At 42.3% G+C, this 17,940-nt stretch overlaps 2 protein-coding genes across 2 annotated transcripts; one reads left to right on the top strand and one right to left on the bottom strand.

Annotated features, from left to right (window-relative positions):
- Positions 1-12,714: 12,714 nt before the first annotated feature.
- On the bottom strand, positions 12,715-13,751 carry LOC107189929 (60S ribosomal protein L34-like). The gene is made up of 4 exons (XM_015578620.1): positions 13,672-13,751; positions 13,439-13,510; positions 12,934-13,131; positions 12,715-12,851 (listed from the first exon to the last, which is right to left on the bottom strand). The coding sequence occupies exons 2-4, from the start codon at positions 13,501-13,503 to the stop codon at positions 12,764-12,766; spliced, it is 351 nt and encodes a 116-aa protein (XP_015434106.1). The 5' UTR covers positions 13,504-13,510; positions 13,672-13,751; the 3' UTR covers positions 12,715-12,763.
- Positions 13,752-14,269: 518 nt separating this feature from the next.
- On the top strand, positions 14,270-16,291 carry LOC107189917 (40S ribosomal protein SA). The gene is given in 7 exon segments (XM_015578602.1): positions 14,270-14,320; positions 14,809-14,970; positions 15,042-15,247; positions 15,444-15,485; positions 15,488-15,640; positions 15,835-16,062; positions 16,138-16,291. Coding segments are annotated over 6 exon segments (840 nt in total). The 5' UTR covers positions 14,270-14,320; positions 14,809-14,837; the 3' UTR covers positions 16,216-16,291.
- Positions 16,292-17,940: the final 1,649 nt, after the last annotated feature.

Genomic DNA, 17,940 nt, shown 5'->3' with positions numbered 1-17,940 from the left:
CACGGCTCGTAGCACCGATGCTCCAGAGCGAGCCAAGAGAAGCCCGTAGGGAGGGTCGGAGGAGAGCGGCTCCTTGGAAAGGCGCGAATGTCTATGCGTGGCGCGTCACCGCGGAAACTAGAACCCGGCTAGAATCATGAATCTTTTTCTTCGGAGAACCGGGTGAACGACGGGATAGCGGTTCGAGAAACCGCCTCTGTATACAGCCAAACGGAACCTTCTCACACACAGTGCGGATTAAGGGGCTATGCTAGTGTGACGGTTTCAGAAAATCGGATTTCTCTTTCTTGCAATGTGCAACAATTTTTTTAGGAAGAGGAAGGTGTTTTATATGGCCCGGAATAGATGATTAGCTGTAAGTATGAAACATTTCTCTTTTTATGCTCTAAAACAGTGGGAGAAGCTCTCTCAAAAGAGAGCGAAGGATGTGAAACGTGGAAGAATAAAAGAAAAAGAACGGGAGAAGAATCGCGGAGAAAGGCGGTGCCGGCGTTGCGTTTCGAGCAGTTTCGAAAGTGGTGCATTCGCACTTGAGTGGCGCCGTTTCGGCGATCGAGGCGATCGGCCGGGCGAGTGGTATACTTACACGCACGCCCCACGGGGGCGCGCATCACGCTGCGCTTTTAAAACATTAACACGGCCGCGTGTAACTTTTACGTGCGCGAAAGACCGTTCCTAACTGGCCTTTCCGTATGCGCCTCCGTGGTGCTTAGCGGTATATACACACGCCCCGCTTCGTTCGCATTCTCCGACGGTGCTGCTATCGATATCGGATTACCGGTTAATTGCTAACGTAGCGTGTTCCTCGCGGGGAGATCGCTGCACCCGAGTTTGCGCCTCGATTTTTGGAGTTATCGATTCACTAGTTTTATCCAGTGTGCTTTTGTAAAAATGAATAAATTTGCGAGAACTTCTTGTAAAGAAATTATTATACTAATCTTGTGAACTTTCGAGAATATTTTATTGTACAATTAAACTGAATACAAAAATTTCCTCCCTCTGGACGGAGGAAAAAAATTACATTGCCCATCCCCGGACTGATAATCTGGCTACGCCTATAACTATAACATATTTTTGGATTTCTCGTGAAAATGAACATTTTTCGATTCAGTTCAATCGTACAATAAAGTATCCTCAAACTTTCAAAACGATTGGTTTAATACTTTCTTCACAATAAATTCCCAAAAATTCGTTCATTTTCAGCTGTTTACACCAGGCTTCCCCATCACGAAATTTCCTTAAGATACGAAACGATCTTAAAATTATCGTGGTTTGTTCCAGTCTCATATCCTTCGATACATGTATATATTGTTATCCTTATCTTCTTGCCGTTGCTACCGTGTCCTTTGGACAAGCATCCAAGAAGGCGGTAAATCAACCGGACTATATCCGTCCATCTACGTTTTTCTCAACGACCGTAAAAAGATATATCTGCGAAACGATGCGAGAATAAATGTTACGCTCGCGGAATGTACAAAAAGAAAAAGTTACAACCACAGTGCGGCCACTGTGGATCGTAATCGAACGCCCATTACGGAGCCTGTTCCGTTCCCTCGACAAAGGCATATTGTCCATCGGTGGACATCGCGGGAAGGCTTTCGACCCATTGATCGATCGACGTCTTTGGTCGAGTCGTCCTCGAACGCGACGATTTCGAGGCTCGACGTGTAGGTTGGGTGGGTACTCGAGACAGGGGGGACGATATAATTTTCCAGGGAAAACCTGTTACTCGAGGTTTTTCCATCGTGGGAATCCAGATCGATTCGCGGCGCTAGTCCAGCTCGCTACTCGCGGAAAGATCGTCGTCGATCATTATATTTTTAGAGATGATCACTCAACGCTTTTACGGAATCACGTTGCCGTTTCAGCGTCGACTTTTATATGCGGAACGCACCGGCATCGAGGGATGAACCGATCGAAGTAAATACAAGTAAATAATCGATACCGAGTATTTTCAGCATCGATATACTTTCGGTACTGATCAGGTCCCCAATAAGATTTTTTGTGGCCCAGGACTAAATTTGAAAAATTCTACAAAAATGTCACTGAATTTCTCGATCCGGCTCACTGCAAGTATTCGATCTATCCTATTTCTATCGAGATGTGTGTGTGTGTGTGCTCGATTGGTCGAAACCACCAAGCGAATCACATTATTGCTCGACTTTCTACGAATCTGTCGTCGCGCTGAATTCTCGATTGCACCGAAGTTTTTTTGGAACCCGTCGTGATATTCCCGGAGCAAATCTCTGCCAGCACGATCTGTCTTTCCATCCCGAATCGCTTAATTTCAAGGCACAAAGAACACCCGTGTGTTACGATCGTTCACGGACACGCGGATTTGTCGGGGAGCTGGTCCTATTCAACGTTCGCATGCCCGCTGCTTCCGCCGTACCTAATTGAACTCTATACAGGGTGAAACAAAAAGAGGGCGTCCTGAACTTCTAGGGGTAGACAGAAAAAATGAAAAATAAAAATGCCATTTCTAATCGATGAAACGTGTGAATTTCAATTTTTATGAAAAAAATAGTACTTCTTCCTGAATGAGTCGACTTTGTGAAACAATTGATTTAATCTCATTTACTGCTCAAAGCTCAGGATTATGCCATTAGGTACTGCAGCTTTTCACTGTGCATTATTCGAATAAAAAGAAAAGAACTTTGTATTCATTTTCCTTCTACTAAGTAGATATCGATACTTTTTTTCGATGCAAGTTACGAGCAAAAATATCGATACCTTGACGGTAACGATTGAATTTCTCTTCCCGCGTGGATGCGCGTTATAAAGAATACAGATGAACGGAGACGAGGTGGACAAAGGACTGACCGTTTCTCCGGCTGACTAACGGCCGATTGCTAATTGCTAGAAATAGTTGCCTACTCGTTAATTGCCTCCGCGACTCGGAGTAATCGTATGCGCTCCGTATACGCAGATGAGCGGGAAGACGGCGACGCTGGCGTGGTCGAGACGCAAACGGGAACGCGTCGATCGTCGCAATTAACATTAATTACCGTGATTATTCCGTCCACCGGATACAATCCAGTTGCGCCCGATTATCACGACTAGAATGCTCGATGAAGGGGCGGGGGAGGGGTAGAGAAAGAAAAAAATTTACTCATCGATGATCGACGCATTCGATACGGGTGAATAAAGGGAACAACCTGACACCTGTTCTCAGGTGAACATAGCCAGCCCCCTCGTTAAGGGGTCACATATCTTTGAGCTGTTAAATAGGAGGGAAAAATAAAAAATTTATGTATTAAAAATGCAACATATTTTATATGATATTTCCTTAGTAATTTAATAGTCAACAGAAGAAAATGGAATAATTATAATCCAGTTTATCGATACTTTATGGCTTTCAATCTCAGTAACAAAAGCGGAGGGACAACAAAGTATGAGCTTGACAGGTTCCACGGCCTCTCCCCCCTCCCCTAGTGATAGGGATAATGCCTGGACAATAATCGTGGAGGACAGGCCAGACGATAATCGAGAGGAATCTCTATCTTGTTTGCTCCGGGGGATGACACCTCCTACGTCCGAAAGAACAAATAGAAGAATTCCCTCGGCGTTACAATTGAAGAGACAATACAGAAAAAAAAACACGTGTAGAGAAAGCGTCAGGAATAATATTTACAGAAAACCGAGAAGATCCGGAGAAAACATCGACGTTATCGCGCAAAGTATTATCGAAGTCGCGAGCTTTCGCGATACGAAACGAAGGAGAAATAGAGATTGTAGAGTCGCGAACGAAGAAAAACGTTCGGAGCAGACAGTCTCTTTTTCTTTTTCGCGCTCATCTAACGCTTCGGGCGCGCGTGTGGCTATCGGCTGTGAAACGGTTTACCCTTGTATTTCGATTAAAAAATTGCGCTTCGGACGAAAGTAGAAAGTCGTCGTTGTCACACTGGTCTCCACACGGTGGCTCGAGCAGAACGTTATCGATGTGTGTGTACGTGCAATTAGAAGAGCGATCGGGTATTATCGCTGGTGCGAGCGCAGCGAGAGAACCGAGGTCGACACGAACGGGCCAGAGCGCGCTATAAATGTGCTTACTCAAGGGAAACTATGGGGATAAGATAAAGAGGCTGCATAATTATCGTAATACCGTATATCATGTGAAATGCGTCGCCCGGCTTGGGGATCCGGCCGCCAGGAACCAACGCGAGCGGACTCCTCCCTGGCACCGACCGACTTATTAATTTAACGGCTTATCGAATCTCCCGTCCCCCCCGATAACGCTCGCCTATGGGTCATTCCACGCGAAATCGAACACTCTTTTTGCAGTAACATTTCGGATTTTGTTGACAGTTGGATATATGTTGATTTTTGAAAATTAAAAAAATTTCCAATTCTACTTATACTCTATAAATCTTAACTGTTGTAGCGACAAACTGATCAAAATGAGCCTCGTCGGTGCTTATATCGGAGACGTTTATGTGAATAAACCACAGACACTCGATGAATTGAAAGCAAACATTTGTGCCGATATTGCAGAGACAAACGTATTTATTTGTGAAAGTGCAACTGAAAATTATGACTCAAGAATCGATGCTTGCGAACGTAGTCGACAGATAACGGAACACCACGATCTCCTGGTATAATTTCGCGATCGCGAAACCTAAGATCGTTAAAGTTCGAATGAATTATTAATTATTGTTAGGTTGTTAATTGTTCGAGGAAACGCCGAGACTGAACGATCAACGAGGAACATGTGCCAGTCGAGAATTCGTATAGGTGTCCCATGGTTGGTCGTTTAATCTGGGCCCTGCGAAGCTCTCCGGTGGCCCCCGTCCGAGTTCCCCCTGAATATCCCGTGTTAACGAAAAACAAGGAGCACGGAGGACAATCCGGTGCTCGAAACCGGATTTCGGGATTAGAATCGGTCGGTGGTTGGTTCTTCTGCGAAACCCTTATTCGTTTATGCAGCGAAGGGCGACGGAGATCTCGCCTCGCCTCGTCACGTCTCGACGCGGCGGCGGCCCCGAGGAACCGCGACAATGGGTAACAATGGAGGGAGTAAGAGGAGGGGTAGGATCAGAGTCCCGTCCGCCTGGGCCCCGAAATCACGATCCATTCGTTTCGCCTCAATAGGGGGGGGGAGGGGGGGAAGGAAATATATTTCATTGGAAGACAGCCATCGAGCTGACAAAAGAAACGAGGATCCAGGGCGTCTTGTGTCCTGTTCGGGAACATCGTTACCACGATCACCTTCGTATATGGACTCTTTTTATTGCCCGTTACCGTGCAGAATCGATGAAAAATCGCCTTGCCCGCGGTCACGTTATCGTCTGGGCGAGCAAAACAACATCGTCCACGCGGAAAATACTTACGAACTGATACGCCTCGGTAATATCCATCGACCAAATACGTATACCGTGTTCGTCTTCTTCGAATCGGGACGAAAGAAGGAATTAAAAAAAAATAGTAAAAAAGAAAGAAGAAACGATCAAGGAGAGAAATCAAGAACGATTAAGTCAAGAGGATTAGGGAAACCGTAAGCCGATCCCAGGTCCGTCTGGAGGATCGTTTAACGCGTTCTCGCCTCGGCGACGGTACACACGGGACCAATGAGAAAATAAACCGCGACGGGACGCGGACAACAGTGACGGAGCCGGCAGCAGCCACGGCGGCGGCGGGTTGGTAGAAAGAGAAACGAAGAGAGAAAGATGGAGAAATGTGTGTATGGATGGCCCTGGAGGGGCCGAAAATCTCGATCCGTTCGGCGCCAGTTACGAGGGCCGGTACGAGCTGGAAGTATATTTCATTCGGCGGCCCGACGTCGTACGGAGCCACAAAAGAGCGAAATCCATGTCTGGGCCTTAACGTGCCGTGGCGTGGCCGGAGCTTTGGGTCAGTCCATGCCTCTCCAACATCACCCCCCCCTCCCTCCAGCGCGGTTCTATTCAACCGCAGGATCTGCTCCAGGCTCGTGCACGTCCACTTTCGACACCCTTCTCTATACCGCGCTAATCGTGCCTGAAAACGGGTAATCTTGTTGGATTACGATTAAAAAACGGACGGTAGCTACCGACTCTGTTCTGCCGAAGTAACTATATGAAATAAAATAATATAGTTCACTATATTTAAGTTAACTATTATGATATTGTTGATTATATTGTTTCTTTATTTGGAGTTCTAATATTGTTAACTTCTAAATAATACAGAATAACAAGATTAAAACATTTTTTTTTTATTTATTTAAGAAGAACCTTAAGCGTCCGGTACGCTCTGTACAAACTACAGTTGCTGCCCAACAAATTAGGGTCAGTCATAATTTTTCGTGGCAATCGTAGAATTAAAAGGTCAGAACGTAATTTAATAATAATTTTTATTACTTACTAAAGTGCGTGTATATATATTATATACGATGGAGATCTTCACCGTCCCGGCTCCTTGCCCTCGTCCCTGCACGGAGTAATTCTAAACATCTGTGAGGAAAGTTCGCGTCCCTCGGACACGTGTTTACCAGACCCGTACATTTTACTTCTCGCGAACAATACCTTTGTCCATTTAGATTTATGGGCCCGTATAATGCGGAAACGGAAAATTTTAACGGCTTTAAAATGTTCCCGAACAATAAACCTTGTTTTCTAAATTCTTTTCAGGTACTAAAATAAATGTTAAATCGAATGTTAATTTGACAGGAATTTCAGTAGTTCCCTATACCAAGTGGTAGGAGTACGATACTTTTTACAAACGGCTATCCCCAACCTTCACAATAATATTAAAAAATCCTCGAAATCGGAAATGGCTCCCTTATGGTAAATATTTACCCAAAAAGTATTATTCCGAGGGTATAAATATGTTAATTTTCCGGTTACAACATATACATTGCAATAAAGGGAGAATTATATTGAAAATAATTGCACGTTTTTCATCTATTCGATATATCGTTTTATTACTCAGGCCGAGAACTTTTGGACCCTACTACGTATATGTCGTTCATAACAACCATTCCTTAGTCAAGATTAGTCGGTAGGACGCGGCACATTGGATAATCGATCGTAATTGTGTCTATTTAGCTGTGGGACCGGTGCTCGGCTGTTCCTCGTATTCGATCCAGCGACTGAATGTTCCCCTCCAGCCTTGGCGCGAGAAGGCGTGCGGAAACCCGCATCACAGAAATTATGTCAATAAATCCTGTCCCGGCCACTGATTCTCAAAATCGTTCGTCCCCTTCTCTCTAGCTGTAGTCCAGTACGAACGATTACATCGACGGTTGCCTATGCAAATTTAAGATTCCATTACCCGTCCGATCTTCCGCCAAGGATTTCGCTGGGAATTCTTTGACTTCTCTCTCTCACCTTCGACCCTTGATCTTTCTGCGTTGCACTCAAGTGGCGCGTGTTTCTGTTTGAATTTTTCAGGCCATCATCGTATACACCGTGTTCTCTCGGCGATTTAATGTCACCTTTTAGTTCGTTCGTGGACAACGAAACGTTTGAAAACTAAGTTACGGACGAAATAATTTTTACCATCGGAAAGCGTGAATTTCCTCAGATCTCTTATAACTTTTATTACCATACGAAAGTGAAGAAATCGGTTAATGTATGAAATTAGAAATTTTTCAAACTTTGTCACGTTTCTCGATCGATAGAAAAAGATGTTCCTTTATCGTCGGTAGTTTTAGTTTAATTCCGTCGACGGTAAGCAAATTCGGAGCAAGCCAGAGGCAAGGGTAGGGCAACATTTAACGGCGCGAAAAAGAAAAACGAGGAGGCAAGGACACAGGACGAAATGAATTCGCTCGATTAAGCGCGTAAGAGCGGACTACCTGCCGCGATAACAGTTTCCTTTCCTCTGGCCGAGGCGAGGCCCCGTACGCACGGTCAGGATAACGATATCTTTAGAGCCGGGTTTTATCGGTAAAAGTCAGGTGTGAATTGGGGCCACTGGTGCTCGATCAAAGCGGACCCAGCCGACTGCGATTCGGTGACTCTGAGGTAAGAGTGGGGACAAAAGAAGCTTGGGGGAATAGAGAAAGAAACGTGAACCGGAAGACTGATGTCCCTCTGATATCTGCCTACCGACAAATTAGAATACAGGGTGTAACGAAAATATTACAGGTCCCTGGAATGGGACACTCGTAAGGTGATTTGGAACAGGTTTTTCCTTAACAAAAATGTTATCCGACACTTTGTTAACGAGATATTAATAAAAAAACCCCGACCAATCAGAGATTTTTGTTACACCCTGTATATTGAACTTTAAATCATTGAGCAGCATATCTTTCACGGCACTTCTACCAATAGATTCTTGCTAATATTTATAAATATATTTCACTGCTGAGAAACCTTCGAGCACTCACCGAGGATTTACTGTATATCGCCCGAAATTAACGTAAATTCTACCAACATGTTGTCATTTTCCGCGCCACAATCCAGGGTCTTCGCCATCGGTGAGAAACACCGATTTCGCGTCCGATTTTAATCGCGTCGTGATGCAATCGGTCGAACCTTAATGAGCTAACGAGAACCGTCGTATTCGCGCCGTATTTGGCCGGGACTGCGGGTAACACCATAACATTAACCTGGTCAGAGATGGGAGAATTGATGACAGAGTTTAGTATAATTTTCATTCGAATAATATGTAATAAAGAGAAGCATCAACTAAGATCGGCACCCTAACCTTTAACCCTTTAACACATTCGAGACGGACCGTATTCGTTTTTCTAATCTTTGTTCGTTACTGTTTTATCTAAATAACGAATTTGCCCATTTCTGTTTGGATAATCCACATGGAAGGGTCTTCTTCTTCTTATTACATGGGTCGTTAACCGAACGATGCGATAATCACCCTACTTGCGCAACGCGTCGCGGTTACAGGAGCGTATTAACAGAGAAAAATTATTATATCTTAACATTAGAACTACCGACGATAAAAACATATTTGCTTCGATCGCTGGATAAACGTGAAAACTTTTGAAAATTTAGAAATTTGGATACTGACTAATTTCTTCACTCTCATATCGTAATAAAAGGTAACAAAAGATCTGAGAAAATGTATTGTCGTAACATTTTAATCGTCGTTGTAAGAGTGAATTGACCAGTCATTTTTACTGGTTTAGTAGTTCTAGTGTTAAAGGGTCTGCCGCGTGCTAGCTACGATCCTGGCGCGCAGTTGGTCCTTATATTCTGATAGAGAGAGAGAGGCGAGAGAGGACGCTGGGGTCCCCACACGGTATAACAAAGATCCATCGGGACCGGTTTCGTGTTCTGCCCTTTTTTACATTCCCCGAAGAGGCCCCGCCGTGCCGCGGGTGTGAAAACCGACACCCACCCACTTGTTATTTTGTCAAACACGAGCCTTGAAAATTATAGGAATCACGAACGGTATCGCTGGGACTTTCTGCTGGAAACTACCCACTGCTCGATCCAAATTGCTCTCGATTGCACCGTTCTCGATGCATTTTATAACCGTCAATTAAACCGCGACACGGGGATTAATCCGTGGCCTCGGCTACCGATACGCTGCGTTTCCTTGCCGTTTTGTCGGTGTCGCGCCCCCATCCCCCTACTCATCTCATCTTTCTTTTGTTCTTCTTCGGACTTTTGCGAACTCCATGTGTGTCCACAACGACGGATATTCGTGTTTTCCTGCCATTTGTTGATATCGAGGGAGGATAACTAGGGATGAACCGATCCAAATAAATAATCGATACTTTTGTTTCGATACCGAGTATTTCGGGTATCGAGTAAACAGTACAGTGATTCCCTCGATGAATGCGACACGAGTAACGGCGTTATTTCCATTATTGGGGGAGTCCCCCTGTAGAACCAATGAAAACAGAATAAGCAGAAGCTAATCAGAGGCATTATTGTTAATAAATGTTCATCACCGTTAAAGTCAGAGATGGGCAAATTGATTATCTAGATAAAGAATTTCGAATAATGAATAAAAGATAAAAAAAATACTTCGTAATAAATTTTCGTAATGTTTCGAATGTAAGTTTAGGTGGTCACCTCTTTCCATGTCCACGGCATTAATAGCGTATTTTTCATCGACCCAATTCGGATCGTGAACGATTTATTTCCGTTCGATCGTCGGAACTATAATCACATTGCGTAATAAAATGCGTTTTACTATCACAAAGGGAGTGTATCGATGCTTTATCCTCTGACACTTTTGTAAACACACCACGAATTCAAATAATGAAAACCAACCGGAAATGGGTTGGAAACAGTACGAATCGGGCCTGAATCGTTCCAAATCGCACAGCTCCGTTGCATGTTACACCTAGCAATTAAACGCGACACGGGGGAGCTACCTTTTGCTACCGACCGATTCGCCTCTGTAAAACACGACCCCCGGAGCAAATTGGATCGTCTTATAATCTCGCGCTGGTACTACGATCCAAAGAAAGAGAGAGAAAGAAAGACCCTCGCGAAATTGTATCCGTTTTGTAATTAGAATCGATCGCGCTTCGCCTTATCTTCGATGCTTCTCCCTCGATGTAAACCTGTTTTCCCGCCGGGCAGCATCGGGATTTTGCCCGTTTGTTTCGCGTCCAAAGATATCCGCACTGGAAATTAATCAATACCTCTGCTGCAACGCGAGTTTAATTCGTTTTCAATGAGCCACATTAATCTATGTAATGGCATCTATTCGTATAACTTTATTAGTTGACTGCGGATTATATGAATTTATAGTATACATAGGCGCAGCCAGGTTATCAGTCGGGGTGGAAGCAATTTATATTTTTTTCTCCAGGCGGGGCAAAATGTAATTTTTTTCTTCTAGGATAGGGCAACAGCCACTTTTTTCGTCAAGGGGAGAGGGTAAGTGCCCCCCCTGACTACGCCCATGAGTATGTACGACTACGTGAGTTTTTTTTTTATTTTTTCAAGCGTTTTCCATGTCCCTTCGGCAATTTCACCCATGAAACGAAACGATTCTCGTGGCAATCGCGACGAAACGAGGCAGATCTGCACTTCGATCTAGCGTGAAGATTCCATCCTGTCGACTGACCGCACACCGGTTATTTCTGACACGGATGGTCGACCGTGAGCAAGAAACGATCCCCTCGGAAATTCGAAATCGTTCGGTTTCTATCAGCATTCGTGGCCAGTTGGGGGCTGTTCGTGGGGCCGTTTTTTGCTTGTTCGTCATTATTGGCCCTTGTTCCCCGGTTTTTTCATTCCTATTACACTGCGGATGCGCCCATCGACGTGTTTTTGCTATCGAAGCAATACACACGGACGAACTACCTATGTACAGTAAGTCCTCGATGAGTGTTCGATGGCTTCCACGTCACTGACAAGGATGTCACTTTTTAATGAGGTTCAGCTTAGAATTTCGGAGCCAATAATATTTCTTTCAGTCGCATGCTGCCATTAGTTTATGAAATATTTCATGTTCACTGGCCAAGGAACCTTCGAACACTCGTCGAGGATTTACTGTATACGTAACACCGACTCGAAAATAAACACCGACGGCGTTAACTCGTTAAGTACTGCGGATGTTGTTAGACGAATCGCCGAATTGTATGATTGTACAGCACTGATCAAACGGATTCAACGCCGACAAAGTTAACGAACACTTTCCGGTGTGTTTCCGTTCGCAGAAGAACCGCGATCGATGCCCCCCTTGAGTAATCTATGTCGTCGGTTGTGATAACGTCCTAGAAAGGTGAGAACGAAACGAATAAGTCTCCCGTTGCTCGATTGCAATATGCTACAGATGATAAACGACACGCGTAATTGCGATTCAGTAGACTGGGAATCGAGAAGAGAAAGACCGAGTCTCGATACGTAGAAATGGAAAATAAATATTTAAGTTGCGGCGGCGATCGTGCAAATGACCGATAGCCGTTAATCGTCGATAGAATATCTCCCGAAAGGATCATCTGGAGGCTGAAAATAGTCTCTGTTCGAGCGTGTATGAATGAATCGAACGTAGACCGAAGCACGGAATGAATAGAGAGCTCGAACGCGTCAGTCTCCCACTTCGTGTCCCGATAAAATAAAAAATTTTTATTGGTATCTATTAATAGCCATTCGAAGCAATTTTGCGAACCGAATGTATTTACAGGCCGACCGTAGCATTCTCAGGTGACAAGCCGGCCGCGGCTCTCACCTGGCTCGTTTCTGCGCCACCATAGAAACGACACTGTCGCCGCTACATATATGTATACTCGACGTTCGGCAAATAAGGCATTTGTTAAGTGCACCGAGGCTGGCAAGTCACGGCTGCCCTGGGACGGGTTTTGCGCACTCCTTGACCAAAAGCGGAATACAATGCTCGCCGCTTATTCCTATATAGCGTGCTGAGATCGCGTAGCCCCAGGGTTTTTCTAACTATATTGGGAAAGTGAACGCCGTGCGACGATCCCGTAACCCTTATTTGTCGTGGTGTGGTTCGATCTTAAAAATTTGTTGTCCTCTGAATACTTGATAGTAAACAGAAGAAGTAGAAGTAGACAGACTGAGATTGAATCGGAGGGTTTTAGGGTATATAAGGGAACTGTGGTGTGTTGACAGGTCTGAATGGTGACAGTTGAAGTCCTATAGATATAGAAGAATGAAACATTGATGGACGATATCATGAACACGATAGGAATGGTTAATGGAGAAAAATGATAATACGATATTCTGACCCCTTCTTAAATGAGTCTGTACACAGTATTAAGAGTACAAGCTTCTCGAAAGATGAATGACATATAAGCGAGAAGGACAATGTATTTTGGAGTAATTCCATTGCTGCATAGACGATTCGTTTTGTATTGTTTTTATACGTTTTTATTTATTTAATAAAAAGGAAAAGATTATTTCTCCGCCTTCGTTTTTGCGTTACGTGCTTTCATATACTTAACAACAATCTTCTGTTCCTCTATCAGGAAAGCACGGACAATCCTAAAAGAAAAAAAAGTTAAGTACATAGATGAGTAATAGTAATTTCAGCAGCTCGTTGGAGCACACAAAGATAATGTCGTACCTTTCTTTCACACATTTGTGACAGAGAACACCGCCGTACACACGTTTGACTGTCTTCTTACGCCTGCACATTCTTGACCTCTCCATTGGCCTGGCTGGTTGGATGCCTCTGAGCTTGTCCTTGCATAGACCACATCTGGGGATCTTCTTCGGTTTCTTAAGGTACTGATACACTAGCTTGCCACCAGGAGTGCGTACACTATAAAAACACAAGTTTATGCATACAAGGAAAATGTAATTTCTTGGTAAAAAATGAGCACAAACCTCGAATAATTCACTGACAGTATTACTATCAATTTAAAGTGCGTAATAAACTTATGTTTAACTGTGATCTACACGTGGATACTTTGTATTACCAAAATAAACCAAAACATAACCTTAAACAATAGAAAGCTTAGCAAATGTGTACGATCTTGACCGAATTTAAACATTGAAAACAGCAAACTCGATACAGGTCTAATGCAATGATAAATCTGTTCTTTATTTAAATCGAAAACAATACTTACACGCGTCTCCTGTTGCTTTTTGTATTGTATGACAAGCGTCGGCGATAGGTTAACCGCTGCACCATTTTGGTTCTGCAATATAAATGCTTTGATACAAGAAAATCTCACGCATATCGTAAGAAATTTTATTATGGAGGAATATAGATCGCGGACAAACTACTTAAACTTTGTCATATTCAACGATTGTTGTAAATAACAGGGATAACAATAAATTGCACGAAAATTGAACAAACCTTTTTCAGAGCCAAACGGAAAAGGAAGAGAATCGGGAGAAAAAACTTTATTCTACGCAAGCGTAGAATGACGGCCACTGAAAATCATAGCCATCTAGTGGTGAACAGATCGAATTATACTGTCTTCATTAAACATAAAAACGCAGACGAGGTAGAGAATAGACTTATCGTCTTATGGGACTTTTCATCTCATGTTCTGAAATACCGATCGTGCAAAAACTCAAAGATTTTGTGCTGCCCTCTACGTTATGAGAACGATGAATTTGGGCATTCCACTCAATCTACTCGAGCTCAACCGTAGATATAGAAATAAAAAAAAAAAGATATATCTATGCTACGAGTTCAACTAGTCAAATTTGCTCCAAAGCACAGACGAGATATAGATACATAGGAACGTAAATTTGAAAGCACTGTAGAAGTTTGACTAGTTGAGCTCGAATAGATTGAATGGAAAGTCTGAATTCACCAATCTCATACGTAGAAGGTAGCACAAAATCTCTGAGTTTTTGCACGATCGGTATTTCAGAACATGTGACACGAAATCCCATAAGATGTTAGGTCTATGTACTCCATTCTAAATATATCTCGTCTGTGGTTACATCCACACAACTTCCTTTCCGATTGGAAGTCTCCTAGTGGCGTTCATAACGTAAGTTTGCTCTAACATTTTTCTTCATTTATTAGATTTAGATTTGATTATAATATACGAAATTGTTAATTAAAGGATATTTACTGTATGGGAATTACTATTTGTATAAATATCAACACCAGTCGTAGGTAGTTACAGTAAATTCGTGCAATATTCAAGTCGGTTCACGCACGTGGCAATGGTTTTAACAATATTTTAATTGTAGCAGTATTCATTTTACAAACAAAGTCTGTGATTTTCTGAGTAGTTAGTTGCATAAATGTTTGAACGGCTTATTTATGCTTGAAATACGGATTGTCTTTTAAATGAAACACGTTTCCATACTTTAAATTGTCGAGTTCGGTTATTTGTCCAGTGTTCTTTTGGAGTAACAATCGATTTGAAAACTACGAATGTTATTCGGTACCACAGACTGTTATTTGATAAAGTAAATAAAAAAAAGACAGAAAACTACATTATTCGTACTTATGCATGGGTTTTTGATGTAGGTTAATCGTAAGTCAACCATAACGTTAAGATGTCAGGAGGTCTGGACGTATTGTCCCTCAAAGAGGATGATGTTACTAAAATGTTAGCTGCATTCACTCACTTGGGTGCAGAAAATGTCAACTTCCAGATGGAACAATATGTTTACAAGAAAAAGAGCGATGGTAAGTTTTAGTGTGCATTAAAATAAATAATTTTATGTCTACAAAATTTATAAAATCCTTTCATCAACTAGGAGTCAGCATTATTAATCTTCGTCACACTTGGGAGAAACTGCTGTTGGCAGCACGTGCCATTGTCGCTATTGAGCATCCTAGTGAAGTATTTGTCATCAGTTGCCGCCAAACTGGCCAAAGAGCTGTTCTCAAATTTGCACAGCATACTGGAGCTACACCAATTGCTGGTCGTTTTACTCCTGGTGCCTTCACTAATCAGATCCAGGTTGTTCTTTTTACAATGCAAATTATTATTACTTATATAAATAATATTTATGTACATATATATAATGATGAACAATCTTTTTTCATAAGATACACTTGTTGACTTATTTTGGCTTAATCTTTTCTGACTTTATTCATATAATGGACACAGTTGTTTTGTAAAGTTGCTATATATTAATAGTGTTCATCATTTGCAGTCTGCTTTCCGTGAACCACGTCTACTGATCGTTACTGATCCATCAATGGCATTCCTTGCAACACGAAGAGTCTTCACTGTGTTGGTCTCATGTGGTGGTTGCTGGCCAGAGAAGTCCTCAGACTAAGGGGCTCTATCGCTCGCGAAAGTAAATGGGACGTCGTCGTTGATTTGTTCTTCTACAGAGATCCGGAAGAGGTTTGTATCTCGGTTTTTTGAGTCTCCATTTAGTGTTATACAGTCTGTACTTGAAGTGATGAGAAAATAGTGACCAGAAGAATATTTGATGACTATTTAATTATGGCTTAATCTTTTCTGAATATAATTCAAATCTATATGGCATACAATTATCTAATGTACGCATAGGACCATAACTTTATTATTTCTTGTAGGCTGAGAAAGAAGAACAGGCAGCCAAGGAAGTTGCTCCAGCCAAAGAGTTTACAGGACCTGTCGAAGTTCCAACCACCACAGAACCCGGTTGGGTCAATGATGTTGAAACTACAGCTCCGGTCACAACTGAAAACTGGGCCGACGATGTTGCCCCGCCGGCGGCAGCCGCTATTCCACCTGCAGGTGCTGCTCCAGCTTTCCAGGCAACCGGAGATTGGGCTGCACAGGTAAGAGGGCATTTTGCAATTGTGTAACAAGTTCCTAGTGGACAAAATTACTTATTTTACTTTTTGTTTACACAGCCTTCCGAAGAGTGGACCACCCCTGCGCAATCTACTACGACCCAGAGCTGGGGAGGTGCCACAACTGAAAAGTGGTAATTTTATCTTCTTTGAGAATTTCATACACTGACACACTTTGTACAGTGAATTGTAATAAAGTGACTGAAAATCCATATCATTCTGTCTTTTATTTGTTCCAACTACCGAATGAAAATTACGACTGTATTCCTCCTAACAGTAAAAAAGTAATTCTTTTTTTTACAAAAATTATGTGACTGAAACAACGTTATGTTACATAAGAATGAAACTTAACAAGTTTTGGTAAGTTCAATATCAATAATTCACTCATTTCTTATAGACTACTTGATTTCTTTGAAAAATAAACTTATCCCACTTTTATAGCTTTACTAGTTAATTTTTCTGCTTATCCAAATACTGCACAATGGCTGTGTTCTTAATACTAAATGTTGCAAAAGAGATCATTCTCGTTACTAGAGAAAGTAAACTGAATATGTTCTATCCTTGTCGCACGTTTGGAGTTCGTATAGCGCCCTCTCTGTCTAATACCTCTTCGGTCATCCTGTTATCCTAATACGTACCAGGGGATCATGAACCCGTTTTCAAAGTAGGTGGCACGTATGATGCTATCTCTGTCCTTGTCGCACACATCGTCGCTCCTTGTCTTACACATTACAGGCATTGGAGAGAAGATAACACTTGATGAAATTGTTAATAACTACCTAATAACAAACCATTCATGTTCCAAATTGTCATATCAAGATTGTTAGAGGTCCAGACTAGACTGTTATACTAGATAGAACCACAAATTGTAACGTATAACTAGGAAAATAATGAATAATACGGGCGACTGTCGAATTGCGTGAGGTTACTGCGATCAACGTAGTAAAGAATTGTTCATAACAAATTAATTCAACCTCAAAACTGTTCGAAAGAGGTATGGGAAATTAGCTAAAGGTTCATTCTACATTCCTCGACTGCAAAAGTATACTAAATGTGCACCTTAGATTACTAAATTAATGAATAATGTGGCCAGTGTCCACTTACATTATGCGATCCTTGAACATCAGTTCAGATAATCATTAATAACTTATTAATTCGATGGCAAAGTTACCGCAAACTGGGGTGTGAATATTGCCTGGGGTCTGTTCTATGTTCCTCAGTTGCAAATAGTTATGAATTGCTATTAAACATTGAGATATTCGTAAATTTCCTAACGTTAGTTGGGTTATGGAATTTGGCGGGAATTTACTATCTCTGTCTCACTCTATAGACCTTCTGTCCTTGTCGACAACTTCTTCGACCTCCTCGGTTATTCTGTATTCCTACTACAAGGAGCCGAAAAATCGCCTATTTCCACTGCCAAAGCATCTGGTCAGAAAATTGTCTATCCTTGTCGCACATTCGGAGTTCGTATAGCGCCCTCTCTGTCTAATACCTCTTCGGTCATCCTGTTATCCTAATACGTACCAGGGGATCATGAACCCGTTTTCAAAGTAGGTGGCACGTTCAATACCATCTCCGTCCTTGTCGCACATATCGTCGCTCCTTGTCTTACACATTACTGGCATTGGAGAGAAGGTAACACTTGCTAAAATTGTTAATAACTACTTAATAACGAATAATTCGTGTTCCAAATTATTATGTCAAGGTTCTCAGACGTCCGCACTAGACTTTTTAACTACATAGAATCAGTAATTGTGACGCAAAAGTAGGAAAATAATGAATAATACGGGCGACTGTCGAATTGTGTGAGGTTATTGCGATCAACGTAGTAAAGAATTGCTCATAACAAATTAATTCGAC

Source organism: Dufourea novaeangliae, unplaced genomic scaffold (assembly GCF_001272555.1).
Source record: "Dufourea novaeangliae isolate 0120121106 unplaced genomic scaffold, ASM127255v1 scaffold175, whole genome shotgun sequence".
Classification (NCBI taxonomy): Eukaryota; Metazoa; Arthropoda; class Insecta; order Hymenoptera; family Halictidae; genus Dufourea; species Dufourea novaeangliae.
This window is presented reverse-complemented; position numbering and strand designations above follow the sequence as displayed.